A 22,806-nucleotide genomic window follows, 5' to 3' on the forward strand; every position below is an offset into this window, starting at 1 on the left:
ACAAACATCTCAATACAATTCTGATTTTTACAATTAATGATTGAGGGTTCCCAAGGTTGCCCAAACAACCTAGTAAGAAGCTTTGTGAAGCCATACTGCTTCACAATATACTCAGCTTTAGCAGTGCTCAATGCATCTCAGGACTGATTCCTGCTGACCCAAGAGATTAGAGCAGAACTCAAGCTGAAGCAAATTCCTAAAGTGTTCTAACACTTCCTGCCCAATCAGAATCTGAGTAGCCTTCTAGGGCGATGATAGTGTTGATTGGATACTTCAGCCCGTAGCCAACTGTTTCTTGCAAATATCTCAGGATATCCTTGGTTGCAACAAGATGAACATGCTTAGGTTTGTTTATGAACTGCCTGAAGGGCACTCACTGCATAACAAATATTATGTCTAGTGCTAACTAGATGCATTGAGGATCCAATCAACTACCTGTACTCCGATGGATCTACAAAATCAGAGTTAGCTGCAGATAAACTCAATTTCTATATGAGTAGACATAGGTTTACAATCCATCATATCAATGGCATATTTTCTTGACTAAGGATAAGATCTTTGCCATACTTCTAGTCTTAGACAGTAATGCATTAGGCCTAGATCTTTCATTCCAAATTCAGTGGCAAATTCTTTCTTACATCTAAAGATGAGACTATCTCCAACAGTTAGAAATAAATCATCCACATATATATAAGAAACATAATTAGCAGTTCACCATTGAATACTTTTAAAGTAAAGGTTAGAATCAACATTATTCTTGCAAGATCCTAAACTAATCAAATACTTGTCAATCTTCTCATACCAAGCTCAAGAAGCTTGCTTGAGGCCGTAAAGAGCTTTTCTTTAATGAGATTCTCTATTTTGATTCTCATAACCTTCTAGTTATTCAATATAGACAACATTAAGAAAGTAGTCTTTATATCCAACTTCCAGGCTGTAGCATTAGCTATAATGGTTCTAATATTAGTATATCTAGCAGCAAGAGCAAATGTTTCCTTCTAACTATGAGCTACACATCTTGCTTCATATTTTCTCAAAAACTTCCATATGGAACTCCCTCTTGATTCTTGATGTAACATTGTGGTAACCAAGTCTCATGAAGATTGCATAATATAAGAATCAATCAAGGAAGTGTTGATGTGTCTTTTGTACACGACCAAACACATAATAAAATACCTAAAGGTACCTTATCCTCTCTCGAACAAAGTTTCCCGACTGCTGAAGATCTCGCCGAAGGATTAGTCGGAGTAACTCCAAGGTTCTGATATGTAGGTTCTCTATGTGTGGATAAGCTCTTTGCGGTACGATGCGATTTTGCTGGAATCACAAGGGGACTTACTTTCGACGACCCGAACGTTTGATTTGCTTTGGATATTATTGGAACGTGGAATTTCACCGGTGACCCGAATGTCTGATTTGCTTTGGATATTGCTGGAACGTGAATTTCACTGGCCCTTGATTTTGAAAAAAGGAAAAAGGATAAGATTAGAACGGGATCTGTTTCTAACACTAAGAACGTAAGAGCAATGAATGACCTTTGATGAAATTCTAACTAAGTCTTGCTTTGACATCCTAGGACCATCTCCACAAGATTAGTGCGGTCTTCTGAGGAGAGCTTTATGATGTTCAGATCACCGCTACAAGCATAGACACCATCAGGTTGATGCATATCAATGAAGAAACGATAATTGAATTTAAGCTTAAGCTGAATGATTCCAGTTGACTACGCAAGGCAAGTTTGCAATCAACAAACCGCTAGTAGTATGGATATACAAATTTCACCGTTGATCATACAAATTTCTTCCATTCACCTAATAACATGAAATCAAATTTGAGAAGTATAGAGACCATGCAAATTGTTGAATCGACCCATAGAATTCACCATTTCTTCAATGAAGTTTACAAGTCTTTTGCAACAATATCTTGGCAACAATCTTTGCCTTCTCTTTCTACTCTACTCTGAAATGCTATCTAGTATTGAGCTACTAATTATTGACTATCTCTCTTTTGCTAACTCCTAACTATTCTCTGACTATTAACTATTCTCTGTTAACTATTCACTATTAACCTTTACAAATGAGGAGCCAGGGCTTTATATAGAGAACCCTTTACAAATAGATGGCTTTGATTGACTTAGAATCAATGGCTAGGATTACAAGATAGAAACCCTAATTAGGGTTTGTTACAACAAACTTCCTTAGCCAATTAGAAAATTACATTCTCGGAGCGAGGACCAATAGGAAGCAGGGGTAGGTACACCGAAGTTTGTGCCGCCTCCAATGAGTCAGGTACATTGAATCTGGACATGTTGAGGTGGACCAATCCGACTGGAGGAGCAATGACTGGGATGCCACCTTGTGTGACGTTTGTATCTTGGTTGATCTTCCTCTGTCCTTGATGCGATGAATGATGCACTCCTTGATTCTCTATGTGCTTGATGAGGCTACCTCATTGTCAAATGTTATTTTCTCTGGTAGCATACCTCACCTTGAAGTGTCATTCGTCTCTGTCATCATGTGGTTTCTTTGTGTGGCGAAGTGAAGGTTTTAGAGATAGCTGGCAATTCCTTGAACACATGTAGTCTTTCAATGCTTCAAAACACCTTGAGTCCACCTTTATGCCTTTGGAATGTCCTTAATGGTGATGGACTGGAATAGGTCGTCCTTGCCCTCATCTTCTTCCATCTGCAAAACAAACCAAAAGATGATTAAGGACACATAATAAATTCATTCCAACATAGCATTTCCTACCTTAAATCATCAACAAGGCGGCATTAGAGTGAAATTCGCTCAAGATCCTCTCCAGGGACAGGCCCTATAATAATTCTACTCTGGACCCTTTGGAAGGGTCAAGAGAGAAGTTTGCATTTTAGCTCAAATTTCATCATCTCCTTGCCTTGAACTTCTCTTGACCTTTGAATCGCTTTCTCCTGAAGACATCATTGATTTGACCCCCAAAAAGACCAAAAGGAGGATTTCGCTCTGGACCTAGGCCAAGGACAGGTCCTATAGGGAATTTCGTTGTGGACCCTTTGGAAGGGTCAGGAGCGAAATTTGCATTCTTGGCTCAAATTCTTCTCATTTTGTGACCATACTTGCTCAGATGCATGTCTAAGGATCCCCTTAATCTCAACCAACATCAAGTTTGATGCAAAATTGGAGCAAAATGGAGTTTTTAAGGATTTCGCTCTGGACCCTTTGGAAGGGTCAGGAGTGTAATTCACATTCTAGGCTCAAGTTCTATCATTTCTCCACTCCAAAATGCCTCCCAAGGAAAGCATACACTAGTCTTCTTTCTACCTAGGCTTAGGAATCCATACCTTGACCTTCATCATGAGCAAATTAGGTGAAATTGAGAATTTTGCTCTGGACCCTTTGGAAGGGTTAGGAGCGAAATTCAAGTTTTAGACTTATTTCTTTACTTCCTTCACTTCAATTCACCTTACAAGGCAAGAATACCTCACTCCACCTTCAACCATGCCATAGGGATCAAAGTTTTGGCTTCGTTCAAGGAGAAAATAGGTGGTTTGAAGAATTTCGCTCTGGACCCTTTGGAAGGGTCAGGAGCGAAATTCATTCCTTGCTTGTTTTCTCTTACTTAGCTCCATTCTTTTCACTTTGGTCCCCCTTGACTCCCTCATTTGGATCCATCTCTCAACCTGACAACACTTGTTTGACCCCCAAAAGGCCTGAAAGGGGAAATTCGCTCTAAATCATGGCCAAGGACAGGACCTATCTAGGATTTCGCTCTGGACCCTTTGGAAGGGTCAGGAGTGAAATCCTTGTCCTAGCCTAAAATCTTCATTTTTGGTGACCATAATCCATTCAAGGGCAATCCTAGGGCCATTTCCCAACTTATCTCACCTTGGGCAAGGCTTGTCTTGACACAAATTTTGGAAGATAGAATAGGTTTTAGGATTTTCGCTCTGGACCCTTTGGAAGGGTCAGGAGCGAAATTGAAATTCGCTTTGGACCCTTTGGAAGGGTCAGGAGCGAAATTTGACATTTTGGTCTCTCCTTTAGGATTCATATATGGAATATAACATTTAAGTATAAGAAATAAGATTATTTCTTATACTTTAAGTTATATTCCATATATACTGTCAGGATGTTTGAGAGTGGTTTCGGACCTCCATGAGTTATAATGCAAAATCTAGTTTTTGGAGGATTCTCAATTTTCCAGACTTAGTCAAATTTCAGGATCAGGATGACATTCTAGACTTAGCCAAATTTCAGGACATTTGAAGATCAGGATGATATTCCAGACAGCCAAATTTCAGGACATTTGAAGGTCAGGATGACATTCCAAACTTCATCACTCACCAACTTGACCTAACTCACACCTTCAAAGAGGATATTCACTCACCAAGCTTCATTGACCTCCTCAAACTCAAACAAGACACAATTAGCAACAAGAGCAAAACTTTGTCCTAAGGAAGACTTTCAAAGATGACCCTAACTTGGAGCATCCACTGACTCACCTTTAGTTAAAACAGAGCCTGCTATCTTAGTGATCCCTCTGGCAACACTCAGCATGCAAAGGCTAATAGACAAAAACCTTAAAGACCTAGAAACAGACCCTAGAAAGCAAAAAAGTAGGGGTCCCCATTTGCAATGGGGCGATGTGTGAATACGTCACAACAGGAAGGCAACCAACATAAGTTACCATAAATCAAAGATGAGAAATGCCAATCTTTTCCTTACTTCACTTTTACTAAATGAACCCATAGAACAATCATTATGATCATGGCATACCTTCAAGTGAAAAAACCAAGCTCCCTCTTAAGCTTGAAGGCATGGTAATTCAAGAATATCTTGAAGAGAAGCATCAACATGATTAAATATCTCTTTATTGACTAGTCTTCCACCATTGACAACATATGCCAAGATTGTTAAAAAAGGATATTGCCAGTCTATGATCAACTTCAATCATAGTGTAAAGCTACACAACATTCTTTAAATGTAAAATTGTTTTCCATAGTTGAATAACAAAGAGTTAGCAGTGCCTGATCACATCAGAAAACTAAGGCAAGTGTATGACTTCAGAAAACTTTGACAATCTAACATTTTACAAAATCCATAAGCAAGGTATATAAGCCAAATTTTCTTTCCAGCCAATGCATAAAATCAGATATGAGTATCAACCACTCAAAAGGATACCTATTGTAGTTGAGCACAAGCGTATGATCAAAAGACAACTTCAATAAGTTAGATACCTCATTCATCTTAGGTTTCATTATCAAGAGAATACTTACTTCAAGAATGTAATAGGTAGTATGCCCAAATTGAAGGGATAATATCACAATGAATATTATGTGAGGATAGTGAAAGCCATGACAGAAAATGCATTAGAGCTAAAGGCAATCCTCTACACAAGAAGAGCAGAGCAAGGTTATAATAAATGTATAACAAAGAATAGGAGAGCCTTTTATGAAGAGCTGAAGAGAACCAAGTGTTACACAGTCCCAGTCCTACATGCCAACCTTATTATAGAACAGAGACTACAGGCCGTATGATGTTAGGAGACACACCAACAAGACTATTAAGCATTTCAAGATTTAGATAGAATATGATGCATCTAAACTATGCAACAAGTATCATCAGAAGAAGATAGAAGGGTCATCATTGGGCATAGATACTAAATAGGATGACTAAGACATCTTACCTTTACATGCCTACCACACCAATGATTAGAGGACACTATATGTTTTCAACTAAGGTTCCATGTTTCTGAATCTCCTATAATTTTATTCAGCTTTCAATCTTCCTATTTGTGCTTGCTGTTATATCCATCATAATACTCCTAGTTTTATATCTGAATACACATGCTGAAATCTTAAATGCCAAGGATGTATTTAGATCAATGCATCAATTCGGATCATTACATATTCATAGCAACCACATCAAATAGGTTGAGAGATAAACATATTCAAAATAGAGAGTAGGGCATAACCAAATACTAACTTCAATAATTCAAACTGGATTAGAACAAATTCTTAACACAAGAACAAAGCTCGAACTAGGGTGATTGTTACAAACCCTAGGAAGATAGTTATGCAACCCTTAAAGGAATAAAAGGAATACTAAGATTTGAAAAACAAGTGCACAAACCGACATATGAAAGCACCCTCAGATGAAGTAGTTAACAAGCAAGAGAACCTTGTGCACTAGATAAGACACCGATAACAATAAGGGAATCAGATGCAAGTCTCCAAACCAAGTGGACCCTACAATTGAGAATAGAGGAATAAGAACACCTGAAATCTTATTCTTGCTATCGTCCCATCGATGCCTTCAATTTGTCAAGCAGACATTGCTGTTGAACTTTCTGATTCACAGTAGACTTTTTTAGCCCTAATCTGCACAAGAAGAAGTACAGGTTCTTCCTTCAAGCTGTTAGGCCTTATAGAAGGAACTTGGCTCTGATACCATGTTAGTTTTAGATTGGATTGATAGCAATAATCAGAAATAACACAATGAACACACAGAACACAAGAGTACCCTGGGAAAACCTCCCTCTTGGAGGTGAAAAACCCAGCAATTAATCTTAGTTTATATTAGGCAATAATCAATATGTGACTTTACAAGTTTACTTCAACATTTGAAGCAATATGAACATCAGCATATACACAACAGTATGATGAACTTATCTGCAATATACTTGACTGTAGATGATTTGCTGCTGCTGATCATAGGACCATTTGCTGATCAAGGAGTCAATTCGTTGACCATGAATGATAATCGCTGCTCCAAAATTAGTTCGCTGTTCTTGGAGATGAATTCGCTGCCATAGGGATATGCTCGATGATCTTTATGATGCAATTTGCTGTCCTTGTAGTTATATTCGCTGATTGAATAATTTCCCTGCTGATCAAGGATGTAATTCGATGTCTTCTATTGTGTGTAATGATGAATGAATGAACCTTGTATATATATGTGATCTTAGCCACCTAATTCATCCTAGGTCGGCTCACAAGGATAATCACTTAATAATAATATGATGACCTAAACTTGGCGCCTAATATAGGGTCAGCCCCATTGCATTTACAAGTTACAATGTTCAATATAGGGTTAGCCCTATCCACAAGTTACATCGCACATTATAGGGCCAAACCAAATTACAAGTTATATTTAATTTTGCACATTTAATGTGACTAAGGCTGATAGGCCAATTAGTCACCCACAAGTTATATTATGGGTCACGCCCAATTTTCATATTTGCAAGTTACATACACATATCAACATCCTTAATGGTTACAAGTTACATAATGCATTTGGGTCCAGCCCAATACAAGTAATACTTATATTTGATCCGAACTAGCTATTATTTCAACAAAAAGCTCTAAGGTTGGCCTACTTGGTGCTGTAGTTGGAGAAAGGAGTGACTAGAAGACATGACTTACTGACAAATAAAGGCGAGAACATGCTAAAGGGAAGTTTTGAATAAGAACTTGCATTCTAAATAGGGGGGATCGAAAATATCCAAAGTCTAGGGTAACACTCTCAAAACATTTTTGTGCCTCCTCCATTAACTCCTCCTCCCCTAGTTTTCTCCATCATTGTTAGTATTGTGGCCTCTTTGTAGGTAGATAATTCTCCATTTTCATCCTCATCCCAAATTCTCCATGCATTCATTTCCCATGTACTTACATATTCCTTTTCCCCTCACAAACATTCTCTCAATTTATCACTCCATTCTTCGTCACAAAATGTAATTTAGAAGGTTTTTGGAGTGCTTTTTTTGTGGAGTTGCAAGAGTTTTCCTACCTGGCTATACAGCTTGTCATGACAAACCAAACCTTTCATTTGGAGTCGATTAATGTGGCATCCTGGTGCAATTGTTCTGGGTACTGTTCTAAAGGCTTCTTCTAGGCTGGGTGATCAAGATAAGACTTTTTGGGGGGAGCTTGGTTGCAGTTTTGAATTTATTTGAAAGGGTCTGTATCATTTTTACAGGCCATACAAGTACCAAGGCATGGCGTGTGACATCTAGAGCAGGTTGCTTGCAGTTTTGACCAATTTTCAGCTCCTCCTGTGGTGCCTAGTCCCTTGACATTGTTTGTAGGTGATTGGGAGCTGTATTGTCAACATTGGAAATAATTATGAATTTTCCTAGCATAATTGCCCCTTTTCCAGCAACATGAAAGTGTTGGGTATGCTTTAAAAACAATGTTGCAGACTTGTTGCCATTATTCTTGTGTATTTGATGGTGATCGGGATGAAAATTCAGGTGTTAAACCTCAGGGAGTGAGCAGTAGGTGTGTTGATGAATGAGAGTGGTCAGCTGGGTAATGTTCATGGCTTCTAGCCTGCAATAGCAATTTTAGAGATCAGATCAGACCTGTACAGTCAGTTTGATCACTGTGATAGAAAGGTATTCATGCTAAGTTTCATATATTATCAATTTAATGTAATGATGCTCTCTTTGAATGCCAATCTTCCAAAAAGCTATAACAACAGTTGTTTAAACATTGAATGAATGAACGAAGGAATTTTAATGATGTCCACGAGAGCAAGTGGTCTAAGGGACGGAAAGCCACAGAAATATTTTCAGATTTATTTCCATGTCAGTTCCTCTATTATGATTCTTGACCTAGAAGCTTGCTAATTTGTGAAGCCTTGTCTCCTCAAAATGCTCATTTAGACCTCCAAAATTGAAATCAATATTAGAAAATAACATCAGCAAGAAATTCTCTATTGCATTGTTTTATGTTGTCCTTTCTTTTGGCAAAAAAATTCAAAAACAAACAGGGGGTATTACATTCCATTTCATGACAAAGAGGTGAAAGAAGGGATCATGAAGGCCCTTAGAAAAATGTATACCAATGAGGAATTATCTATACTTTGCACACAGTGACTAGCCTTTGTCAATCTTTGTGGTCCTTCCTATAGCAAACCAGAGGCGAGGACAAATAGAGCTATATTAGCTCATATTGATCCTATTGTACGGTGGATATGCATGGCAAGGATGCTCTAGTGTTGAGCATACTTGTCTCATTTCACAGGTCACTAGTTCCTTTGTTGCAGAGAGCAATTGGTCCACATAGCTTCATTTTGTCAGTCAAGAGGAACAGCCTTATCTCTAGATGATCAAAGAAGTTGATGGTTGTGCATTGTGCCTTGCAGCTACAAGATCAATACAATCTTGAGCATTGCCAAAATCTAGTCACACATTAGGATGTTACTCTGAAATGCCATACAAGTTGAGAATTTTTGGGAAGAACTTGGTGCAGTTACTTAAGAGGATTTTAGATTTGTGTTAATTGGAAGGCAACTTCAAAAGATTACTAATGACTATTGAAATTTGAAACATTATTTTGATATTTCTGTGAGTTCAATTTGTTTCATAATAATTTATTGCAATGCATGATATATGGTAATGTGTACTTAATAAAATTTGTTGCAAAAGTATTACTAGGATTGGAATGCAGATTATAGATTGTATGTACTTTCTCTGAGAGGATAGATCTTTTAAGGTAATTATGATCTCATCAGTAGGATTGGAATGCATATTATAGACTGTATGTAGTTTCTCTGATAGGATAGATGTATTAAGGTATTTATGATCTCATCGGAATGATTTGCAGAGAAATCTTCTACAGGAACTAGGAACAACACATAATGGGGAAAATTTCTTAAATCAGAATTTTTTCTTTGACTAGTAGTCATACAGTGCAAGTGGAAATGGGAAAAAGAAAGCTTTCAGAATCTCAAGCAGGTCCAAGGAACCCAATCCTGTCAATTCGAGCTTGTCATAGTGCAAAAGACCCCCATGAGAAATGTACTGCATGTGCATCACATACAGGTATGTCTTGGAAGTCTTTTCATATATAATAACAGAAAAAATTATGATAAGTGTACTAGAAGAAAATGACAAAAAAATCCACCCATTTTTGAAATTGGGATTGCTTTCATTTGCAAAACAAAATTGTATGGTTGTAATCTTGTAATATTTCCTGCTCAGTAACAGTTTTTCAAAGGAACCGAATTCTCTTTATTAGATCTGATTGCACATAGATTTGCATTTTTTCTACCCAACCCTTGATATTTGGTTGTCCTTTGTGCAGTGCTAATGGGAAAATGTTTTTCAGTTTGCCAAGGGAAATCTTGTTTTTGTGAGATGGCTAGAGCTGAATGTTTCTTTTTACCATCACTCTTTTTCATGATTTTTAATCAGCTTTGTTGAATTTATTCCAAAATTGTGGTAGTATACTCATTTTCCCTTTTTAAATTAGACAATGTAGACGAGTCAATTAAACAGAAGTTAGTTTTGGATGCTTAGAAATTTCAAAATGACATTGTTGTCATTAAATCACCATCTCCTCCTCAAATCTTTCTATACCTATCTACGGCATGAACATTGATATTGCTACCTTATCCGTTCAAGGAAATGGTCATCACTGGATGATGGTTAGGCACTACATTGAGGGAAGTTATTAAATACCTGCCCATGAGTATATTTTGAGCAGCTACTTTACATTGGAAATTTATTGGGGGCTATCACATGGGATGTTATACATAAATTATAGTGATTGATGAATGATGATTGATGATACGCAAATAGTTACCACACTTAGAATTGGCACAGACTTGGGAGGTTGATTTTTGACTCATACTTGAACTTGGCCCCAAAACAGGCACAAGCTCATCAATTTGAAAGAAATGTAATAAATTGAGTTTTGTTAAGGAAGCATATGTTTTTCTATTTTTTCTTCTCTAAATCAACTGTAAAGACAAAAAACAAATCAATTGCATGCATATCAATACATCCAACGCTGATCACATTCATACTTTCAGCTTTTCAGTTTCAACTTTTATGGTGAACCATATGAGCTACTCTATTGAGTTCGATAAACTTTTGGTATGGAGTTCATGTGGACTCTTTCACTTCAGAGAGTTCAGTTTCTATCAAGTAAAAGTAGGCTTCCATTAAATGTCCAATCAAAATTGTATCTTATATCTGTCCTAAATCTTGTGTTGCAACATTGACAGAGGTCATTTAAAACTACAGTTCCAAGTTCATCAGCAGATTACTGTGATGGAAAAGGATATATGTAGCTTTGGAGCTTAGAGGATCTTACTAGCATTTTTCTTATGGTAAAGAAGATTTTGTTGCTATCTACAGCACAAAGAAGGTTGTTAAAGAGGGCGTATGCTGGTCGTAAAATGGGCTTTGTACTACTTGTTAAGCTACGTTGGTTAAGTATGTTAGTGTCGTCGAGGGTAGTTGTCCGTTGCATGACGGTTCCCCACTGGTGGTAACCGCAACCCTTGACCGTGTCTTTATATGTGCTCTTGTACTTGTTGTTGGATACATGGATGCAAAGAATGATTATTGTACTAGACAATTTGGCATTAATGAAAACATTGCTCTGAGTTTCTGGTTACTATTCTATCCTATGGTTATCATTTGACTGTTGATATGCAATATTAATAACACACCGCACGGGGTAAACATCTGGCGCCGTTGCCATCTGAATCTGGGTAGCCACGGAGCATGAATGGCCTACAGAGGATAATGGGCCAGCCCATTGGCAATAGCATCGAGGGGGATGATAGCCGACTGAGAGAACTTTACGAAGGGGAGAATGCATTGACAGGCGACTTCGTGATCCGGTTCCAGGCGGCTATAGAGACTTTCGTACGAGGGGAGGCTACACAGAAGAGGTACCCGAGGGTGTAGTCTGGGACGCTCTCAACGTCAATCTAACAGCAAATAGGCTGTCGCACTAACTCCCGCATCTCCTAGCCCAAGCAACCCTTTCCCACCAGCACTGAAGGGAGGAAACCCAGCGTGAGGAGCGACGCCAATAGGTCCTCCGGGAGTACGAAGAAAACAACCGTCGCTGGGAAGAGGAGCGTAATGGCAAGCGACTACGGGAAACTTGAACCTTGAGCCTCGGGGGTAGAATAAAGAACACTCCTACATTATGTACGGGAATTAATGCCCAACTTATTAAATAAGGATAGAAATAAGAAGGCACAAAGTGAGGAGTGGGAGGCCGCACAAAGAGCCCTGATTCTGGAACAACAAGTAGAACGTAGACGAAGGCTGAGGCAACTTGCCGAAGGACGACCTACCGAAGGGAACCAAGGAGGTGTCACGAAGGGTGCAGGTTTAGAAGCCGAAGGAGATTTCTACGTGTCACCAGAACACCGTAGGGTGAGAAGCTACGAAGAATTTTTGGAGGAAACAAGGCTACGAAGAAATCTGGTTGAAGAGACCCGGGATCAGTTCAGGAATTTATCCCTTATACCGCGCACAAAGGACCACTGAAGGGAGAGAACAAACGATGAGGGTGAGAACGGAGGGGAGGGCAACCGTACGACCGTAGGTGCGGAGGAGCCACAGACACATGGCAAGCAGGACCCCCTCTGGGGACCCATCACACCAAGCACGCGGGTACAAACCACTGTACCCCTAGTCACTCAAACAACACACACAACCGACGTGGGTGGGAGTGGTGTAGGTGCACGACAGGCGACACGACCCCCATGAATGGCCAGTAAACAGAAGTTGCCGAAGTTCAACGGCGACGGGAAGGAAGATCCCGTCTGCCATTGCCGCACTTGCGAAACTATATGGTCAGTGAACGGTGTTACCGGCCAGGACGAATGGGTAACAAAATTTCTAGCAACCTTAAGGGGAGTGGCCATCGAGTGGTACTCCGATACGAATAAGGCCAAAGTTGGCACATGGCCCAACCTGAAGGAGGAGTTCAAGATAGAGTTCCGCCTCCTCAGAGACCACAATGAAATAGTAGCCGAAATCTATGGCACAAAGCAGAACAAGAACGAGACGGTCCGAGCCAATAGTCGGCGGCTCAAGGAACTATTGGGGAAAATGGAGAGTCAACCAGCGGATGGGTTGAAAAAGAGATGGTTCATGGAGGGACTGAAACACTCCCTCCGAAAGAAGATGAAAATTGTTCCATCAACCTCGTACGAAGATGCATATAATAGAGCGATGGATCTCGAGAGTGAGACCAAGACATCTAAGAAGAAGGATAGCTTTACCGAGGATGATGACTATTCTGAGGGAAGCAACAGTGATGGCGAGTCCAGCAAAAAGGTGCAAGCCTTGCAAAAGGACATGCTGAGGATGATGAAAGAGCTCAAGGTTATGAAGGGAGGTCCGAGCAAGACCAATGAAGGGGAGCTTTGGTGCACGGAATGTAAGACGGACGACCACACGAAAGGCTCTTGCCCAAAGAAGGCCTATTGTGATATATGCCAGTTGATGGGGCATCCCACCAGGGAATGCCCCTACAACATGAAAACACGAAACCAACAAGTATTGCTTACGCAGGAACAACCAACTACATCGGGCGGTACCGACAGCTCCTAGGCGAACAACAATGCAACATTGGGAGGCTACCAAGATAACCGGTGGGGAGGACGAAACAACAATAACAATACAAGGAGCTGGATCCAATACGACTCCAAAGGCCGACTGATGATACAATGCAGAGTGTGCAGTCAGTGGGGGCACTTCGCTCAAGACTGCTTGAAGGGAGAGGCCACACAATATTTGTGCAAATGGTGCGGACCGGGAGACCACGAAGACGCCACCTGCCCGAAGTCCGGCGTCAACTTGCTCAATATCGAGGAAACCAAAGAAGAGGAAGTGTTGGCCGTAACCCGCGCCCAAGCTAGACAAGCGACGTGCCCAGACCCAGAGACGGAGAAGCGAAGGTACGGGAAGCACGGGAAGAAATTGAGAAAGAGATACGAGAGAGGGCGAAGGCGAAGGGTACGACGGGTGGAGGCGGAGGAGGCTATACTAAATCAAATTTTAAAACTGGAGGTGCCTGTGAAGGTACACGATCTCCTCCAGACGATGCCTCAATTACGAACGATGTTGTTGAATAATCTCTCCCAACCACGCACCAATACCAATCACCGCATGGATGTTCCTGGGGGGTCTGCAATAGACCCCAGGCTACTGGCAATTAACACTGGAAGGAACTCGGCCATTGCGGAGATGGGTATCCTTGGCACCATTCTAACCGATACCATCGTCGATGGTGGATCGGGAGTGAATGTTCTTCCAGAAGAAACCTGGTGGAAGCTGGGGAAGTCGATGCTATGGCCATCTACATTCAATCTGCTGGGAGCAGATCAGCATGGAATCAAACCCATCAGAACATTGATGGGCCAGCAAGTTACCATCGGGGCGCAACCCTTCATACTGGACTTCGTGGTAATCCCACTAAAGAAAAAAGGGTATGATGCGATCTTAGGGAGAGGGTGGCTGGTGGTAGCCAAGGCCACCCACAACTGGAAGAAGAACACTTTGTCTATGGAGAATGGAGGAAGGAAGTTTATCATAGACCTTGGGACGCAGTTGGTTAGTGAGGAACTGGCATCATCTTCGGAATCAGAGGGTGAAGGAGAAGGCTACCTGAGGGACGAAGGACGGGGCTGCATGGAGCCCAACGACGAAGGGATTCTCAAACTAGGAGAGTGCTCCGAGGATGAGACGGGGTCATTGAACGGGCTCTTCCACTAGCAGATGGAGGATTACGAAATGTTCCAGAGCTACAAGCTCGAAGTAGAGGAACCAGAGCAAGTAACAGAGGAGGTGTACCTGCCGGAATACAGAGAATATTGGAAGGGAGATGCCCGTGTGAGTGACACCACCGCACACCAATTCTCGAAGGAAGAACCCATCAAGTATCAAGAGGTAAAATTGAAGGAGACAAACCTCGGTGACGTAGATAATCCCAAGATCATTCGTGTCAGCAATGATTGGAACCCTGTGTGGAAGGCCGCAACCTTCAAAATCTTTATTCTTCTTCTTCTTCTTATGTACGGGAAGGAGACAGTGGTCCTTGCAGAATTTATGGTTCCAGGTCTTTGGATGGCCATTGAAAATAGACTTGCTATCAACGGGTCCAAATTGAAACCCTACCACGAGAAGCGCGCAGGGGACCCAAGAGGCAAGAAGGACACCCTATAGTCCGGAGGGGGACTCGAGAGGATGGAAGGGGACCCGAGATGCCGGGCAGGCAACTTGAGAGGCACGGGACCAAAGTGGGAGACTCTCGGGCGAGGCAAACCGAGAAGGATGAAGGGCGATCCTAGAGGCACGGGACCCGAGCCGAAGACTCTCTAGACAATTAGATTAGGAAATTAAATTAAAAAAAAAATTTTGAAAAAAAATTAAAAAAATTGATGGCCACGGTGGGACCACCGTCGGGGGGTCCCCGTACGATGGAACCACTGTCGGGGGGGGCACCGTCGATGACCACCGTGCGGTGGAACCACCATCGGGGGGTCCCCGTACGGTGGAACCATCGTCGGGGGTGGGGGGGGCATCACCGGTGACCACCGTCGGGGAGGCCATCATACGGTGGAAACACTGTCGATGGAGGTCACCGGTGGTGGAATACCACCGCAGGCCTGAAGGAGCACGGCGACGACGGTGACAGTTTAAAAAAGGGTGAAAGGAAAAATACCACAACACGATGGTGATGGCACGTGAAAAGAAAAATGCGCAGACATTCAAACAAGCATGCATTTAATTTATAAAAAAAAACGATGACCAGATTGAAAAATCATTCGATGGAGTCTGGAGCCAGGATGCTGAAAAAATTAGAGTGGAGAAGAAGGTTTTTGGCATCTTAAAATATCACAAAAATGATGTGCGCCATGGACCACCATGCGCTACCCTAGATCCCGCGAGGGCGCTGCTCCAGACCCTATTGGGGGCATTGCCCCCAGACCCCCAGTTTATTTTTGAGCTACAATACACTTTTGAGTTGGGCGAAGGGTATTAGGGAAGTCACGGTAAGTGTTGGGGTTGTTCCGTACTGTGAGAAAGAAGCCTGAAGCTAATCATTGGCGGGGAAGCCATAAGCCGTAGAGGGAGATGGATTTGGAGGTTGCAAATAAACAGAGTTTGAGGGAAGGCATTACAAGAACGTGAAGTCGTACGTCACCAGGGAGATATTCAATTCAGTTATCAGCCTTTGGGGCGTGTGATGGAGGATTTGAGGCGTCTCCTAGTCTTTGTGCCAGAGGGTTGTGGCCACTTCCAGGTATGAATGGTATGCTTTGAGGAACTCGGAGGATGTCTCGGCTGGATGTGAGGTTGCCTTGATGGATGCACAGAGGGCTTGGGAGGAGCTGACCACTAGGTTGGAGGCAATAGTAGCGTGAGACTTAGCTCAACGTACCCAGGAGTTGGATGCCGAGAGGGCACCACGAGTGGCTATCGAGGACAAAGTAGCTAGGGAGAAAGTATCATTTGAGTAGCAGTTGGTGGAGGCTGAGACTGAAAAGCGTGTTTTGCAGAGAAGTTTGGTTTAGGCACAGGAGGACTGTGACGTCAAGGAAATAAAGAACTCCTTGCGGAAGCAATAATGGTAAAATCCGCACTTGAGCATCGGATGGTAGCAGAAAAGGGTTTTCAGGTGAGGACACAGCAGGAGTATGAGTTCCGGGCTCGACTGGCATCAGCAGTTCCTGCATCTTCTTCATCGGCGGTGCAACTACCTCCTTCAGGGACGCCCCCTCAACCCCTTCTTCTCAGTGCTTTTCTTATTGTATACAGTGTACTTCATCCCCATTTTGTTGTGTTAGTCCCGGATTTTTGTCCTTGTCGTCTGGAGACAACTTTTCTTAGGGGGGGATGATGTTGGTCGTAAAATGGGCTTTGTACTACTTGTTAAGCTACGTTGGTTAAGTATGTTAGTGTTGTCAAGGGTAGTTGTCCGTTGCACGACCGTTCCCCACGGGTGGTAACCGCAACCCTCGACCGTGTCTTTATATATGATCTTGTACTTGTTGTTGGATACATGGATGCAGAGAATGATTATTGTACTAGACATTTTGGCATTAATGAAAGAATTGCTTTGAGTTTCTGGTTACTATTCTATCCTATGGTTATCATCTGATTGTTGATATGCAATATTAATAACACACCCCACGGGGTAAACAGCGTAAAGTTCAATAAATTAAAGGCTATCCCATATTGGTTCATAAATAGCAGGATCTCAACAATGTATACCAAGAAGGATGTCAATCAAGACCTTATGGGGGAAGGAAAATCACCTCAGCCTTACATTCCCTTGGTTGATTCAGGAAAAATAGAAGTGAATTCCATTCTATCAGAGATTGATAATCAGGGTATTTCAGCTGAAGCTTTAGTATTTGTGTAAACACTATGAAAATAAGGTTATGGCACCAAACAGTCCTCATCACAAAAACTTTTCTAGTCCACGCCAAAAGGTTCTATGCTTGTCAGAAGTGTGAGAAGTTTTGGTTTTGATAGTGAGGATGATGAATCAAAGAAAAGAAAGAAGAAAAACCTGAAGTCTCAAAAAGGTACATGAAAGGGAAACCACTCAAAAAAAAAATCCTAAAGAAAAAACAAATTAAAGAAAGAAGATGTCCCATTTGGAAGTCCTAAAGTCAACGACCAGAATCATTGGCAAATCCCTGCACCTTAACTTGTGAATCTCTAAAACTGGAAAGTCTCCCAGAATCACTGGGCTATTGAAAACAGGCAGGCCTGCCAGAACTGATACTCACTGGGGTCTTCAAGTAATGGTTAAGTCTGGCAACACTGGGTTGGACAGATAATTGAATATAATGTCTGAATTGTTTCTTATTGGCTTGGCCAAGTTCACTATTTCAATTAGTTTTATCTACTAAAGAGGAAATAAATATGTGCTTTACTTTCTCTCTTATGTAATAACTATTATACAAACTCAAAGTGATTTCAAAATGTTTCAGTCCTTTGATTGGATCTTTATGTATCACAAGAACAGTTTAATATAACGTTAGAGGTCTCAGATAAAAGAAAAATTGAGCATAGTATTATCATTATTCTATTTCTGTAATTGTTTCAATCCAATCCATGTTTTTTGTTTTTTGTAAATTACACCCTATGAATTTTTCTTTCTTTTTTCTCCCTTCAAATTCTCATTGTTTTGCAGGATATTATTATCTTTTTGTCGCTTTTGGTTTTTCTCATTCCTTATTCTTATGTTGGCACTTTCTTTATTTTTCTGTGTTATTTTTTTGAATTTTCACACCTAATTCCTCGCTCTTTAATTTTTCTTTATCCAGCTTGATTAAGTTTCCTAGGCTTTTTCTCTGCTTAAAACTGTCAAACTGCAATAGATTGAGCTATAAAGTATGGAGCCTTTTGGACTCAATCACATGGCACAAGAAGTTAAATTTAACATATGTTTCATTTGGATAAAAATCTCATTGCCTGGTTATGAATAAGAACTTTTCTCAAGAGGAGGCAGTTAATGGATCCTGAAGAGAGATGACAGCGTGGGCTCAAGCCAAATGGAGTAGAAAAGATCAATCAAACACAACATATTGGGATGGCTAATAATGCATCAACTTTTAGCTTTCAAGGCATGGCTAGGTAAGATGCGTATTGCAGATGATTTTATCATTGTGTGTGAAAGAAGAGATAGTTGACTTGCAAGTGTCCAATGGCTAGAGAGTTTTGGGGTTGGTTAGCTGAGTTCAATTTCCTTTTCACTGACTCACTTTGTTTGTAAGGATCTCTTCTAGGGGATTGTTGAATGATCAGGAACAACTACAAGGTATATGGTACACAATATGGTTGGCAACAATCAGACTATTTGACAATATTCAAATCTACTTTTAGGGAAGATACCTCCCTGCTGAATAGGGCAATGTCACATCTTAGGTAAGAGTTGGACTTGATCATGCAAGCTAGGTTTGATTTGTTTAAAAGGGATGTGAGCTTTTGCTTGTGGACATTCATACCTAGGGGCTTTTTGTTAAATTACTCCCAATGAATTTTTCTCTCTTTTTTCTCCCATCAAATTCTCATTATTTTGCAGGATAATATTATCTTTTCATCGCTTTTGATTTTTCTTGTTGCTTATTATTATGTTGGCACCTTCATTAATTTTCTTTCCTGTTGGTTAACAAATTTGCCGATTAACTCTATTTTCGCACACCCAAAAAAATTGGCAATTGAAATTATCAGTTGAGTCAAATGTAATGATATTTTACACCTTCTCTCTGCTTATTTTACAAGAAGCAACTACCTTCTAATGAAACATAATAAATAAAAACCATGCATGCTTTTAACCAGAAAGTAGGGGAAAGGCAGAGCTTTTTAACGAGAAATCTTAAAAAGGAAAAACGTAAATGACTAAATTTGGGACAAGATAGAATACAAAGATTCTATATTGGAAAATCAAATCACAACAACCTCTAACTTAAAGACTGTCATAACATCCATTCAAAGATGAATTATTCATAACAGATACCCAAATATGAGAATTAAATTTCTTCTGAAAAACAATAAGAAATTATCTAAATAGAAACGCATTCCACATAAGAAGAATAAATCATAAGATTATTGTAACTCAAAGTTTACGACTCTCAAGAATCAATTCAGATAATTTTCATTTATTGCTCCTTCAATAACTGTCTTACATATATCTCTTCCAGCCTCTCTATTCTTGTTTATAGACAGGTTTTAATAACTATCATCAGAGGTAATAGCTTCTTGAGGGATAGTCGTTACAAGAATAGTTAGACAAAACTTGAAGAAAAACGACTCTTGCAGAGCCATGCCACATTCTTCTCCGAATATTCGGTAGGAAACATGTGTCTTCTTCATTTATCATCAAGATCATTTTCTATTCTTGGAGATATGTAAAGGGTCAGAATTTCGAGTTCAATAATAAATCAACCAGAAGTATTCTAAAATTTTAGAATTTAGCAAGTGAGTCGCACAGGTACAGGGGAAATACATTGCACGGGACCAGTCCATTAACATTCAAGGCCTTCAAGCTAACCTGTCAGAGAGGGACACTTTGAAGAAGTGAAGGTAAAGAAATGGGATAAATCGATGTTACCTTGCTTCTTTGCTTCTATGCAACCTCTTTCGTGATGCGAGAAAACTTAGAGCTCTTCTTGTTGCGTGTTCGGGATGAAAAAGATAGATGGCAGCCAATTTCAAGTTTTAAAACATAAAATGCATTTAATTTTGTTGGTTAAGGTACTGCAACTTCTCTTGAAAATCGTGTTAACATGCTTCTCATATCTTTTATCTTCTGTTGGATATGAATGCACTGAACTGGCTGACCTCACGAAAAGACAATGTCTCGAAAGCTGGAATTGCTTTGAGTCAGGTGGTCTGCAAAATATTTAACTGCTGAACCAGGCTAGTGAAGAATACATAGGCTCCAAGATCTCTCGACTGACCGACTATAAGAATTTATACATCTTCTAGGGGATTGTTGAATGATCAAGACAACTACAAGGTCTATGGTACACAATATGGTTGGCAACAATCAATTTATCTGACAGTATGCAAAATGTAGTTTTAAGGAAGATACTTCCCAGCTCAATATGGGGAACGTGCTGGGGAACGTCACTTTTAGGGTAAGAGTTGGACTTGATCATGCAAGCTAGGTTTGAGTAGTTTAAAAGGGATGTGAACTCTTTGCTCGTGGACACATTCAGCCCCAGGGGCTTTCTTTCCTTCCTTACAAAGGAAGTGATTTTCCTTGTAATGAATAATCATATAATGTTTAACCGATGTAAGTCATTTGTTTTCTGGAGTAATACTAGACATATTTCTTCAAAACAAAAAGTAACACACATTCTGTAACGGCGAGCAAGGAAATTTAATATGATCATTTTCAAATCAGGAACCAAGAAAACAGGTCTGAGGAATTTTCCTTTTTACTATGAACATATTCTGATGATGTCAAAAAATCCTTAAGAGTCTTTGTAGTGTTTAAAACTTTACACCCATTGCTTTTGTTGTAAAATGAGAAAACCATTTGTGAGGATATTTCAATAGCCTAAAACCCTTGTGTCTCTTATTATTAAAACGAATAGACTATATAAGGAGGAGCAAATTCAATTTCAAATGTTTTTGCATTTATTTGAGATTTAAAAATTAAATGGTAATGCGTAAATTTTTACTGATATTAGCCAACTGCTAGCAAACCATTACATGTGACATGCTTGAATCTAATAATTTTTCCAGAATCTGATTTATTGCACTTTTTTTGTAGAGTCCAAACCCAAGAAGAAAGTGAAAGACTCAAGTGATCATATCACTTATGGAAGTGTCAGAGAGAAGATATTAAATGCTACTGCACAGGGGCAGAAGTTAGAGAAGCAGCTGTCCAAGCTATTGAACATGAAATTTCCTATCAAACTCCAAAAGAATGTATTAGCATATGCATATCCTTGCACTTTGTAAACCATTGCTGTTTTTAGAAGTTACATAAGTTAGTCTCTAAGACTTTGAAGAAAAATGTAGAAGATATTTTTTCCAAGTTATGTTATTGATGATTTGACATTTTAAAGTTTCTGGCATATTCACAGAAAACTATTTCAGAAATTGTAAAGTCTAGTCCAAAGCAGAGTCAATCAGAAAAGGGACCTATTTGCTCTTCATATTGCTTGAATATATCAGATTCTACAGACTCTGATACAGAACTGTCAGAAATTCGAGGTGTAACCAAACTAAACAAGGATGGCATAAACCCAGGTTGCTTTTCTCAAAATTCAGAAACTTTGAAAGAAGAAAACTGTGCCACTGAGTTGAACCATTCAGTTGCTGAGACAAAACATTCACATCTGGAAGTGGAAAATCAGACAGACCATCAACTAAGAGAGATGGATGGCTCACAGGAGAAGGAAGCTGTAGAGTTGCAACTAGAAATTGAGAACCAGAATAGCTGTCTATATAGAGACACAGATGACTTACAAATGAAGGGAAACGTAGAATTGCAACAAGAAATTGAGAACCATACTGATCATCTCCTAAAGGAAACACATGAATCACAAATTAGGGAAGATGTAGAAATTCAAAATGATTTGTTGTGTATGAGCCCAAATGCTGAATTCCAGGCAAGCATGCAAGAAGGAAATAATAAAGATGATGAAATTTCGTATCTGTGGAGACAAATGCTTACGTCTTTTGAGTGTTCAAAGGTATATTTTTTCCATCTCAATGTTTGATTGACATTTTATGTTTAACAGAGAAATTCTGAAATACATATATGCACTACAATCAGCACTCCTACATGTAAAAATGATTCATATCTCATATATGATCTTAAAATACAAGTCAAGGTAAATGGAAAACTACACTATTCACAACTCTAATCACAATAGAAATTGATATTTTATGTTTAATAGAGAAATTCTGAAGTACATATATGCACTACAATCAGCACTCCTATATGTAAAACTGATTCTTATCTCATATATGATCTTAAAATACAAGTTCAATGGAAAACTACACTATTCAGAACTCTAATTATTGTCACCTTTTCACATGTCGTCTGTGATAACCCCTATGGTATCACCTGATGTAAAACTATTAAAAAATATTAATATATGGATTAATTAAATAAGGTTATTATAAATAAATGATTAAAATGTTAATATATTTAATATATAAAAAAATTAAGGAACAATATTAAATAAAGGATTAAACTGGTAATATATTTAATATATACTAATAAAGAAAAGTATTATTTAATATTTAATATATTTAAAATGTCAATATTTAGTATTTGTCAATGTTAATATTCAATATATTTAAAATGTCAATATTCAATATATTCAATATGTAATAAGGAAACTATTAATCAACGAGCCCCCCCCCCCCCCCCCAAACGATTACCCCCGCACGAAGTGGTGCGCCTGGGCTGTGATTACCATCGCATCCCTTCATGTGGAAGGGGACCTGTGGAGGGATACAACCCTTCACAGGGTATAAGGGGGGAACAGCAGCACGGAGAATAGGAAAAAAAAAAAAGGCAGCGAAAGG

The 22,806-nt window shown here is 39.6% G+C and overlaps 1 protein-coding gene across 1 annotated transcript in view; it reads left to right on the forward strand.

The window, feature by feature from the left end:
• Nucleotides 1-22,806, forward strand: part of LOC131029459 (protein CHROMATIN REMODELING 35) — a 144,387-nt gene that overhangs the window by 56,915 nt on the left and 64,666 nt on the right. The window contains exons 2-4 of the mRNA XM_057959956.2: nt 9,587-9,804; nt 21,035-21,192; nt 21,351-21,962. Of these exons, the coding sequence (XP_057815939.2) occupies nt 9,684-9,804; nt 21,035-21,192; nt 21,351-21,962 (891 nt within the window). The 5' untranslated portion in view covers nt 9,587-9,683. The remainder of the gene's footprint in view (nt 1-9,586; nt 9,805-21,034; nt 21,193-21,350; nt 21,963-22,806) is intronic.

This window comes from Cryptomeria japonica, chromosome 4, assembly GCF_030272615.1.
Source record: "Cryptomeria japonica chromosome 4, Sugi_1.0, whole genome shotgun sequence".
Classification (NCBI taxonomy): domain Eukaryota; kingdom Viridiplantae; phylum Streptophyta; class Pinopsida; order Cupressales; family Cupressaceae; genus Cryptomeria; species Cryptomeria japonica.